The following is a 12,632-nucleotide window of genomic DNA, read 5'->3' on the forward strand; positions in this document are numbered from 1 at the left end:
CGAAATAAGAAGTAACCACTCTTTGATTTGCTATTTGTAGACTTTTCTTTAAGTAGCAGAACACCGAAAACTATGGACACAAGGGATTCCCTTGAAAAAAGAAAGCTTATCTATTCTCTATGCAATACAACAGTAGTGTAAACTAGGGGTAGTTGAGGAGGACACCAGTCCTGGGCCCTGTTTTAGAAGGACAAGAATGGTGGTAGCTGCTATTGCCAGTCCAGCCACTGCTGCTGTCTAGGGCACAAAAACTGCTTTTCCAGGGACCTCAGTCGCTGGCAAAATCATGGAGCAGATCATCAAGGGATACATTTCTAGACACTTGGAGGAGAGGAAGGAGTGGAACAGTCAGCGTGGATTCACCAAAGGCAAGTCATACCTGACTAATCTGATTGCCTTCTATAACAAGGTGACTTGCTCTGTGGATGCGGAGAGGCCAGTGCATGTGCTATACCTTGATTTTGGCAAGGCTTTAGGTACGGTCTCCCACAAAATTCTTGCAGGCAAGCTAAGGAAGTATGGGTTGGATGGACTGTAAGATGGATAGAAAACTGGCTGGAGCATCAGGCTTGGAGGGTAGTAATCAATGGCTTGATGTCTAGTTGGGAGCTCATATCGAGTGCCCTAGGGGTTGGTCCTGGACTTGGTTTTGTTCAATGTTTTAATCAATGACCTAGAAGGTGGCATAGAGTGCACCCTCAGCAAGTTTGCAGATGGCACCAAGCTGGGGGGAGTAGTAGATACACTGGAGGGTAGGGTTAGGATTCAGAATGACCTACACAAATGGAAGGATAGGGCCAAAAGAAATCTCAAGGTTTAACAAGGACAAGTGCAAAGTCTTGCACTTAAGATGGAACAATCCCATGCACCAGTACAGGCTGGGGATGAATGTCTGGGCAGCAGCTCTATAGAAAAGGACCTGGGGGTTATAATGAACAATAGGCTGAATGAGCCAACAACGTGCCCTTGTTGCAAAGAAGGCTAATGGCATACTGGACTTCATTACTAGGAGTGTTGCCAGCAGGTAAAAGGGAAGTGCTTATTTCCCTCTATTCAGCACTGGTGGGGTCACATCTGGAGTACTGTGTTCAGTTTTGGGCCCCCCCACTACACAAAGGATGTGGACAAATTGGAAAGAGTCCAGCAGAGGGCAACAAAAATGGTGAGGGGGCTGGGGAACATGATATATGAGGAGAGGCTGAAGGAACCTGGCTTCTTTAGTTTAGAGAAGAAGAGACTGAGAGGGAATTTAATAGCAGCCTTCAAGTACTTAGAAGAAGGTTCAAAAGAGGAAGGAGCTGAACTGTTCTCAGTGGTAGGAGACATGGCCGTCCCGGGGGGGGGGGGCAAATCGGGGTGACCACTGCAGGCCCTGTGCTTTGGGGGGGCCCCAAAGAGCTGGGCAGAATGGCTGCAGCGACTCCGCGCCACCAGCTTTGCGTCCAGCCACTCGCTACCCCTCACCCCTGCCACCACCAATAGCAGTGAGAGCTTCTTTGGGTCCAGGGCACACAGGATCGGACCATGGGTGGGCCCCGCACAGGCTGATTTGGCCTGGGCCCCACACTCTACTCAGGTCAGCTCTGGTGGCAGAGAACAAAACAACGAGCAATGGTCTCAAGTTACAGCAAGGGGAATTTAGGTTAGATATTAGAAAGAATTTTTTCACTAGGAGGGTAGTAAAACACTGGAACAGGTTACCCAGAGAGGTAGTGGAAGCTCCATCCTTGGAGCTTTTCAAAACTTGGCTAGACAAAGCTTTGGCTGGGATGAACTAGTTGGGAATGGTCCTTCTTTGAGCAGGGGGCTGGACTGGAAGACCTCCTGAGGTCCCTTCCAACCCTCATTTTCTATGATTCTATGCTTGCCTTGCCTCAGCAACATGGACTAAAACCATGTTTGGCAGCATTCAGTTAGAATGGGGTAACAAGCAAACAACACACTATACTTGGAAGTCTGCAACAGAAGTAATATCATTACTGTAGTTTACCACTGAAATCAAAACATATATAATCAAAAGAAGCATTTCGTTAAGCCAGTTTGGCAAGTGAGCTCAACATTTACCATATTTAGCAAAAACATTATTTAACATCCTTTGACTTGCCTGTTGACAGTTTTGTCTAAGCTTTCCATCTCATATGTCAACGATTAAAGTGAAACAATGGAACAGACCCCACTAAGTAAAAACACAGTCATGTTTCATTCACAAATTGCCAGAGAGAAAGGTAAAAGCTACCAAGAGCTGGCAATTTTACCACAAGGATGTCACTATTGAAACAAATACTGAAATCCAGTCTTGACAGTTGTAAGGGCTAGGGACACACATTACACATAAACTGGTTTAAGTGATCAGAAACTGGTTTAAACGCATAACAGAACAAATGTTCACTGTATATAAATCAGTTGGAGAACGGCTGAAACCTGTCTGAGATAAACCTGGTTAAATGTAGAATCAGACTTAACTGATCTGAGTCAAACCAGGTTATACACTGCCTGTCCCAGACCCCTTGCTGCTTTAGGTTAAATCAGACTCCCCAGCATCCTGGCATGCTCTCTGGGCTGGGCAGGCCTCTCTGCTCCGCAGCAGGGCTGGCCCCTCCCTTCCGCCCCTCAGCTGCAGCTTCAGCAGAGACTGCAGGCAACTGTTCCAACCCATCCCCTCTAACCACGAATTCTGCCAACCCCTCTGCCTTACACAGATACTTTTCAGCATTAGCTAGTAGACCACATGCTAGCTATGGTCCGAGCTATGGCAGACAGGACAAAAGAAGAATCAACAGGTAGCTGGTAACGTCCCTCTGTTGTTTTCTTAATGGGGTGATAAACACTGAGTTATCAATTCCCTGCTGGGCTAGGAACCCCTCCCTAATCAAAGAGTCCTGCCAGGGAGCAAGACAGGGCTGCAGGCAGCTCGTCAAGAGGGGCGGAGAGTTGGGGCCAGCATCCTGCCACTGCACATACTCGTGTGGGGAGTAGTGGGGACCCATGCGCCCCAGATCTATGTGCAGACCAGAGGTGAGGGCAGGCTGCCTGCTGCGGGCTCAGGCTCCCACCCTGCTGCCTTCCCCCAGGGCATCTGCAGCCCACTGGGTGTCACCTGGCACAGCAGGGCACAGTGGGGCCACACGAGGAAGCTGCTGACTGCTGTGAGTCCTGCACTGCCCTGGTGCACATGGTAGCAACAGTGACGGTGGTGCAGAGTTGTGCCTCTCGCTGCGTGCAGGGGACATGTCACCAGGGCAGTGTGGGGCTCATAGCGGTAAGCTGCTTTCCTGCATAGCTCCACAGTACCCTGCAGCGCTGGGTCACACATGCTGGGCTGCAGAGGCCCTGGGGGAGGGCAGCAGGACAGAAGCCTGAGCCTGCAGTGGGCAGCCCGTCCCCACCCTGCACACAGATCCGGTGGTCACGGGTCCCCACTTCCCCCAGGAGTATGTGCAGTGGCAGGGAGCTGACCTCACCCCTGCCCAAGTCTGCAGCAGGGGGCAGGGAGTTGGGGTCCACTTCACTGCAGCAGCTGTCACCTCCTGCCAGGGGCAGGGGGCTGTGGACCTGAGTCCCTGCCCCCATAGCCCGAGCAGCTGAGGCCCTCTCTGGCAAGGCTGGGGGTGGCAGGGGTTGTGGGGGGAGTGAAGATGCTTTCATGTTAATCAGAGAATTTGCTTTTTTTTTTTCTTTTGCTTTTTGTTTTAATCAGAGAATTTGTGATTTTTTTTTTTAATCAGGGAAAAACAGGATCCCTGCTTATTGCTCATGACAAGCTTTATCACCCCAGACTCACCAGTAAAAACTGGGTGAACTCTGCATACATTAGGTGTCTTTTTCGATCTTTTCCAAAATGCAGCTGCACAAACTCTGAATTCCAGTTAAATGGAATATGCTGATGAATTGTGGTCTGGCCAAAAACTTGCTTAACATCCTCTGGAAAAAGAAGAAAAAAAAGTGTCAATTAAAAATAGGAACACATGCACATGTAAAGAAAAGAACACCACTTTTTAATAGGAACATAATACTGCTTACATCAAAATTTACCCTGTAATGTATTAACAAGCCTAGATTTTTAAAAATTTATAACACTAGAAAAACCTTAAATAGCCCCAGTTTTCAAATCAAATGTTGCATGAAACAAGATCCCAAAGAAGCTGTTTAATAATAAACATACTGACAACATTTAATAATTAAAGTAGCTAAGCATTTCAAACCATTGCATTTTAGTAAACATGTTTTTAATGAAATCTCTTGAAGCTGTTAATAATAAAGATCAGGGTTGCTGTTTTTGATGCATCTACAGTTCACCCATTTGTATTATTAGTCTACTTTCAAAGAAATATAACTATAAAAATACCAGTATTTCAAGATGTATTCAATACTCATTCTCCAGATTATAGGCATATCCACAAATTTTAAAAGATTAAATTTATTTTTGAAATCTCATTTCCTATTAAAAAATGTTAATTTGAATGTAAAAGTATTTAACAACTGATTGTACACTCATTGAGTACCAGGTACACTACTGCTCACTACAATAAGTAAACCTATTAAGCCTGAGTATGTAAGATACCTTACAGAGAATTGAAGGACTCTTTTGGACAGCACAAAGTATCTAAGATTAATTTAGAAATGGGGGAAAGGAATGATATATACAACGAATGTAAGGGTAGTAGACAACTAACTAAGGAGAACAGTAGAGCTCTGAGCAGAGGTGTGTGTAGGTAGGTGGGGAACTGTCTTCTCAAGTCTTCATGTCACTTCCTCCCACCTGGCAGAAGAGACAGCTTTTCTGAATCAAGGGTACAGAGCAAAAGTATTTCCCCATGTCACAGCTTCTGAGGTCCTTTCAGCTTCTAGTGCCCTTCACCTTCTGTGACTGGCAACAGTGGCCTTCAACAAGGTTCTAAAGGAGCAACTCCACTGCAGACCACTTTTCAATCCTTCTGTAGATCCCTGTATTGCATCCCACTGCTAAGCTAAATAGTAAAGGGAGAACACATTAGTCTGGATACTGCAAAGCAGACACTAATGAGATAATACTGAGTTTTGAAATATGGTCACTGAGACCTCATAGCTAGATCATGGCACTTCTAAAGTCTGTACCTGCTATAAGAAGAGTTTTCCCAGTAATATTTAAACAAATCTGTCCCTAGGGTAGCAAGATGCTTACCTTAGTCTTTGAGCTCTCTGATAAACAGGCTTGGATTGTCAGCTAGAACACTCCAAGTACAAAATTCTGCTCCTGGGCCACCCAGAGGAAAAGTAGATAGGCTCAAAATGAATTTTCCTCTCTTTACCAAGTATATTTTATTAGGGCTCTTTCCCATCTAAAACAGAAGCTGTGCCTTACAGTCTCACAATGAAGATTACTTTTATAAGTCTTTTTATTGAACCTAGACCTCCTCTTTCAAAATGCTGTGCCTTCTTCTGCCAGGCAAGCTGAAGGCATAGCTCACTCCTGTAAAGAACCACATCTGATCTTCCAAAAGAATGAAGTTATTCTCAAAACATTCATAGAATTATGGAAAGTTAGGGTTGGAAGGGACCTCAGGAAGTCACATCTAGTCCAACCCCCTGCTCAAAGCAGGACCATCCCCAACTAGATCATCCCAGCTAAGGCTCTAATTGGGTCTTAAAAAACTCCAAGGATGGAGCTTCCACCACCTCTCTGGGTAACTTGTTCCAGTGTTTTGCTATCCTCCTAGTGAGAACATTCTTCCTAATATCTAACCTAAACTTCCTTTGCTGCAACTTGAGACCACTCCTCATTGTTCTGTCATCTGCCACCACTGAGGACAGTCTAGCTCCATCCTCTTTCGAACCTCCCTTCAGGCAGTTGAAGGCTGCTATTTAATCCCCTCAGTTTCCTCTTCTCCAAACTAAACAAGCCCAGTTCCCTCAGCCTTTCCGTATAAGTCATGTGCCTCAGCCCTCTCATCATTTTTGTTGCCCTCCACTAGACTCTCTCCTATTTGTCCATATCCTTTGTGTAGTGGGGGGCCAGTACTCCAGATGTAGCCTCACCAGTGCTGAACAGAGGGAAACAAGCACTTCCCTTGACCTACTGGCGACACACCTACCAATGCAGCCCAGTATGCCATTAGCCTTCTTGGCAGAAAGGGCACACTGATGGCTCAAATTCATCTTATTGTCCACTGTAACCCCCAGGTCCTTTTCTGCAAAGCTGCTGCCCAGACAGTCAGGGCCCAGCCTGTACTGATGCATGGGATTGTTCCGTCCTAAGTGCAGGATTTTGCACTTGTCTTTGTTGAACCCTTATGAGATTTCTTTTGACCCAATCTTCTAATTTGTCTAGGTCACTCTGAACCCTAGTCCTACCCTCCAGTGTATCTACTACTCCCCCCAGTTTGATGTCATCTGCAAACTTACTGAGGGTGCACTCTATGCCATTTGCCAGGTCATTGATGAAGACATTGAAAAAAACTGGCCCCAGGACTGACACCTGAGGCACTCCACTTGATACCGGCTGCCAACTAAACATTGAGCCATTGATTACTATCCTCTGAGCCCGAAGGTCCAGCCAGTTTTCTCTCAACCTTACAGTTCGTTCATCCAGCCCAGACTTCCTTAGCTTGCCTACGAGAATGTTACGGGAGACTGTATCAAAAGCCTTGCTCAAAATCAAGGTACACCACATCCACTGGCCTCATTGTATCCACAGTCAGCCATCCCATCATAGGAGGCAATCAGGTTGATCAGGCATGACTTGCCCTTGGTGAATCCATGCTCACTGTTCCTAATCAGTAATCACCTTTTTCTCCTCCAAGTGCTTAGACAAGTATTCCTTGAGGATCTGCTTTATGATTTTTCCAGGGACTGAGGTCAGACTGACTAGTATGTAGTTCTCTGGATCCTCCTTTTTCCCTTTCTTAAATATGGGCAAAATGTTTGCCCTTCTCCAATCATCCGAAACCTCTCCTGATAGCCATGAGTTTTGAAAGATTATGGCCAGTGGCTCTGCAATCTCATCAGCCAACTCCCTCAGCTCCCTCAGGTTCATCCTACCCAGCCCCATAAACTTGTACATGTCCAGCTTTTGTAAATAGTTCCTGACCTGTTCTTTCAGCACTGAGGGCTGCTCACCTCCTCCCCAGACTGCTGCTCGGTTTGGTAATCTGGGAGCTCACCTTGCCTATGAAGACTGAGGCAAAAAAGGCACTGAGCACTTCAGCCTTTTCTGCATCCTGTCACAAGGCTGCCTCTCCCATTCAGCAAGGGGACCTACACTTCCCCTGATTTTCCTCTTGCTACCAACATACTTGTAGAAACCCTTCTTTTTACCACTCATATATACCTTGCTAGCTGCAACTGCAGTCATAGTTTCTACATAAGTCTCCCTTGTAGTAGAAGAGAGGCTCAGGATATTACCAAACCTCTTTTCCTGTTTTCCAAAATCCCTCCAGGCAAGAGTCTAGCATTGTTTGAATGTGATATGAACATAATGCTCTATTTAAATAAAAAAACTCATTCAGTCAAGTTCTCAGGCCTCACCATCACAAGGAAAAATGGCACATTATTTGTGTGTACGCTAACAGATGATAACTAATATGTGCAAAATACCAGAAAAACAAAGGCCGTCTGTAGTTTTTTTCTCACATATTAAACAAATCAAGATAAAACCTAGACTCCATGTACTCTATACTTCAACTTGCTAAGATGTGAAAGCTACAAAGTTCCATGTCTTCGTTTGGTTTTTACCTTACGTTAGTTACCATATATTGCTCAGGTAAGCTAAAAAACATAACACCCCCCCCACCCCTCCCTCAAGTTACAACTGAAGAATATGGCGAGACAAACAAGAGGTAGAAGAAATGTTTCTTTTAGGTTAAAAAAATATATTCCTTAATTATTGGCACTGCACCTTATTAATAAAGGTCTGGACACATTAGAAATGCCTACAACCCACAGAAAAAAGTTGAACAGCTATATCAAGACTACTGAGAAGACAAACAGCATTAAAATTAAGATGTATAACTATAATGCCTATATCCTGTTGCTCATTGGCATGCACATACCTACTTGTGCTCCCCCAAGAGTTTGGATAAATAAAACCATCTTTCACTTGAGGATATTTTAGCTTTTTGCTAAAGCAGGCTAAGAGCTATTTGAATTCTTCAAAATTATATTGTGACGTGATACAATGCATATTTGAAACTAATACCAAGTGCTTTTCTGAGAGTGGACACACTGGATTAACATGGTGCTGCTAGCTGAGTGGAAGACTATTACGCTGTTCCTGACTACTTGATGGTATGAGTCACGGTATCCCCCTTTGCTCCAGACTTTTTACATATACTCTGTACTTCCTTTTCACCATTATTCATGGTTGGCAAACTCCTATACATGTTCGGTGGAGTGGATCTTAAATTTTTCCTTCTTCCTTCACTAGACTCATCACATACATCTAGAACAATTTCACTTACTTGAGGCCTTATTGTCTGATTAAAACACTAAGACTGCTCATGCTCCATGAACTGATTTATAATGTTTTGGTTTGTGATTTATCTGTCAAAAGGCATCAAAACATTCCCAATTCACTGCAAGCTATTTTTCCGTTTGGAAAGTACTTTTGCTTAATCTTCTAAATCCAGGATTAAGAAAAGGTACTTCCTTTTAAATTTTGCTTCAAACCTTAAGGAAGATTTTATAGCTACCTCAAAGTAGATGGAACTAAATACAAGTAAAGGCAAATTCTTAGAAAACACAAAGCAAGGATTTTTTAGGGTGATATCTTTTATGGTTAGGGACAGAAGTTACACATAAACTGGTTTAAGTGATCAGAAACTGGTTTAAACCTGTAACAGAACAAGGCTAAGGGTTGCTACAACACAGCTCTCTGGCACATAGCCAGAATGGGCTATGTTCACTTCCTCTTCCTGCTGCCCCAGAGATGTCTCAGATTTGCAGCCCTCAATTTGAAATTTGAAGTCCTCAGGACTCTGCTAGATTGCTCATAACTTCCTCTTCTGCTTCCGGGTGCCTCTGGGATTTGTAGTCCAGTCACAGCCAGCACTAAGTAAGCCTGCAGGGCAGGACTCTGTACTTGGAGGATAGTGAGTTTAACCCCCCTCCCTGGCCCCAGTCACCAGCCAGGGTTTGCCTGGGGGTGGGCAGCAAGCCAGCCAGTGAGTCAGCTCTCACTGCTCCAGCTAGAGAGCCCCAACATGCTTTTCAGTCCTGAGCTGTGCTGTTCTGTCTGGTCTGGAGAGTAGGGCTGGCCTCAGCCCTCTGTCCTGTAGCTGGAGCAGGGGCAGGGACGTGACCAGATGGTGGCTGACAGGGTCCCCTAAGGTGAAGGGGCAGAGAGGGGATTTATGCCATCTGCCTGCCCTGCCCAAGGCTAAGGCTGAGGCTGGGGCTGGCGCTGGGGTGGCTGAGCCCATGGATGCTGCTGAGGGCGGGTACAGAGGGGCCAGCCCCGGCTGGGCCATGGGGGCAGGGCACTTCCCAGCCAGTTACAGCTCGGGTTGGGGACATTGGAGCTGTGTGCTCAGATTGCTCCCAGCTCCCTGCATGCAGGTTGGGTTGGGCTGTCATGGAGCTACAGCCAGCTGGGAAGAGACCTGTCCCTGTGGCCTGGGCCAGCCCCTCCACACCCGCCCTCAGCAGTGCCCACTACCCCAGGAAAAGCAGGCAGATAGTGCGGCCAGGCATCAGGGCAGGGCCCTTCCCAGCTGGCTGCGGCTCCATGAGAACCTGGCCCAGTGTGCATGGGCAGCAGCTGGCTGGGCAGTAGCATGGAGGCGATGCTGCTGCAGCTGCGAGCAGGAGCCTTGGCAGCTGGACTGACGGCGTGGGACTAGTTCTTCGTGCCCATGGCAGCCCAGGCCAGCTCGGAGTCACCAGCTGGCCCAAAGACTGACAGCCGCCCACCACAGAGGCTCATGTGCCCACAGCGACTGCCGTCAAGCCCTCTGCATGGTGCCTGCTCATCTGTCTTATGTGGCAGCTACAGACGGATGAGCAAGCTCCGTGCAGAGGGTGTAACAGCAGCGGCAGCAGGTACACAAGCCCCCATGGCCTGCTGATGCCTCCAAGCCAGCCTGGGCAGCCATGGGCACAAAGGACATATCCTGCTTGGCCAATCTGGGTGCCAAGGTGCCTGCCCACAGCTGCAATGGTGTCACCTCCACACCACTGCCCAGGCAGCCTTTGGTCATGCATGCCAAGCTGGGCTGCCATGGAGCCACAGCTGGCTGGGAAGGGCCCTCCCTGACGGCCCAGCCTGGGCCAGCCCCTCTATCCACCCACCTCGCCTGACCGCAGGCACTGTTGCGGGCAGGCACGGAAGGGCTGACCTGGGTCAAGCCTGGCCTCAGGGGCAGGGCCCAGACCCTTCCCAGCCACCTGCGATTCCGTGACAAGTGGAGCTGACGCCACTGCTGCTGTAGCTGTGGCTCCATGACAGCCCAGCCCAGCCCAGCCCGAGTGCAGGGAGCCGGGAGCAATCTGGGTGCACAGTTCCCACAGCCCCAGCCACAGCTGGCTGGGAAGGGCCCTGCCCCCACGGCCCAGCCTACGCTGGGCTGTCAGACCCACTCTCATCAGCAGCCGTGGGCCAGCCTGGCTCAGGCTCACAGCCCCAGTCTCAGCCTCAAACTGGGGCAAGGCAGGTGGATGGCAGTGTCATGCCATCTGGCTCTGGCATAGCTACCACCTCACTAGTGGCCAGCAGGGCAGAAAGGCAGACCCTGGCTAGGGTCCCTGTGCCCATGGGAGAGTGGGGAGACAGGGGAATTTAATCCCCCTTCACCGGAGGCGCTGCCGTGGCTGGTGTCTGGCCATTCCCCTCCCACTAGAGACAAACCTGGGAAGGGCTGGTTCCTCCTTCCCCTCCAGGCACACCCTGGCTGGGGTCCCTCCCTAATCATACTCAACAGTTTGCCAAGCCCTGGCCATGCCACCTCCTCCCTCCCAGGTCAGCTTCCCTCCAGCCTTGTGGCTGCTGCCAAAAGAAAGGAAGGGCTTACTCTAGTACCCCCTGGCTTCTAGCCTGAGCCACTGCAGGCATGTGGCTTCATTTCTGGAATCAAAAGTGAATGTCTATTCACTTGCAAATCAGTTCAATCTACACAGGTTAAACTAACTTGCAAAGTTTGAATCAATTCAGGCTTGGATTTTTGAATGTCTATACTTAGCCTATTAGACCAAAATACACAATACAGAAATGCCTGATTATCTCTTCTTTCTCCCCACCCCCTAATTTTAAGGAAATCTGTCAGATGTTTGAGTTTTATTTAAAATTATTATTTTAAAAGTATTTTTTTCCAGTTCCAGTAGAAGCAGGTAAAAAGTAAAAAAGGAAGTACAATATATATATATTTTTTAATTTTAACAATCCATGTTATAAATGAAATAAAAACCATTTGTTAACTTAGATATTTTCAGGTTAAAATTCAAGTTGGCCAAGTAACATCTAAAATAACAACCTGAAGTATTATAGCCTGTTTTTTGCACCCCTCTGATATTCTCAAACATATCTTGTTCCTGATCGCTATAGGAAAAGCCCTTAGAAAAATCGATTTTTCTTCTAAACTAAAAAGTGTGCTTGAGGAAAAAAAAATAAGGCTAACCTTTTGTCAATGAAACTATGCTTTGATAATGCCAAACCCTAAATACAGTACATGTAAATGCAATATATTGATGTCTACACTTGTTTACATATACATTAGATAGAACAGCAAAATGTAAAGATAGCATATATTGGAATGACCATATAGCTGTTTGCTTATAGCCTAAAAAAGCACTAGTGCCCCTATTTAAGAACAATCTATTTTGTAGCTTAACTTTTTTTCTAAGATTTGAAGGAATGTGTTAATATGAATTAAAATAACTTGGATGTTCTAAATTAAATTTAAAAGAAACAGAAAACCTTAGCTTATTTCTTTGAAAATCTTCCAGCCCTTAGAAATAGTTAGTGAACAAATTACTTGAATATACCATTAAGTAGCTGGACAGACCTTTTACTAAAAATCTCCCAAGCCTATAATTCATAAATGTCTGCAGTCTCGAATCTGAAATTCTTCCCTTATCAATTATTTCTTCACTTGTACCAAATTAAAATTTTTCTTTTCCATTTGTACAGCATTTAAATCAATGAACTATTGTTCCATGAAGTGTCCCCATTGTTAAAATCCAATATAGTTAATTGTATTTTAGTGCATAGCCATAATGAGACTCAGGACCAGCCAATAATATTGCAGATTTCTTATTGCACAACTAAATTGTTACACTTCGAAAACACGGCAGAGTAGTCATTTAGGACTGTATTATGGTAAGTTATATCATTAATAGAAATCTTGAAATTGCTGAGACGGTAACAACAACATAGAAAATAACCATACCTTTGATATAAACAAAGAGTACAACACAAATTAGAGAATTTGCATGTTAAATGATGTTGTGAAATAAACCAACATAGTTCCATACACAGAAGCAGCAAAACCTTTTGACAAGCACCTTTTTAAAAAAAAATAGGAATTATAATAAAGGCCGAAAGAGGAAAAGTAACACTAATTCTAGGTACAGCTTAATCTTATTCAAGAGAAAGGTATGCAAATAGTTTCATAGTTAGTTTCATAGTTTCTAGGGTCGGAAGGGACCTGAGATCATCTAGTCCG

The 12,632-nt window shown here is 45.8% G+C and overlaps 1 protein-coding gene across 1 annotated transcript in view; it reads right to left on the minus strand.

The window, feature by feature from the left end:
• SLC25A13 (solute carrier family 25 member 13) overlaps positions 1–12,632 on the minus strand; it is a 109,862-nt gene that overhangs the window by 67,632 nt on the left and 29,598 nt on the right. The window contains exon 4 of the mRNA XM_019508458.1: positions 3,782–3,921. Within this exon, the coding sequence (XP_019364003.1) occupies positions 3,782–3,921 (140 nt within the window). The remainder of the gene's footprint in view (positions 1–3,781; positions 3,922–12,632) is intronic.

This window comes from Gavialis gangeticus, unplaced genomic scaffold (genome assembly GCF_001723915.1).
Source record: "Gavialis gangeticus isolate Ggan-Ray unplaced genomic scaffold, GavGan_comp1, whole genome shotgun sequence".
Classification (NCBI taxonomy): Eukaryota; Metazoa; Chordata; order Crocodylia; family Gavialidae; genus Gavialis; species Gavialis gangeticus.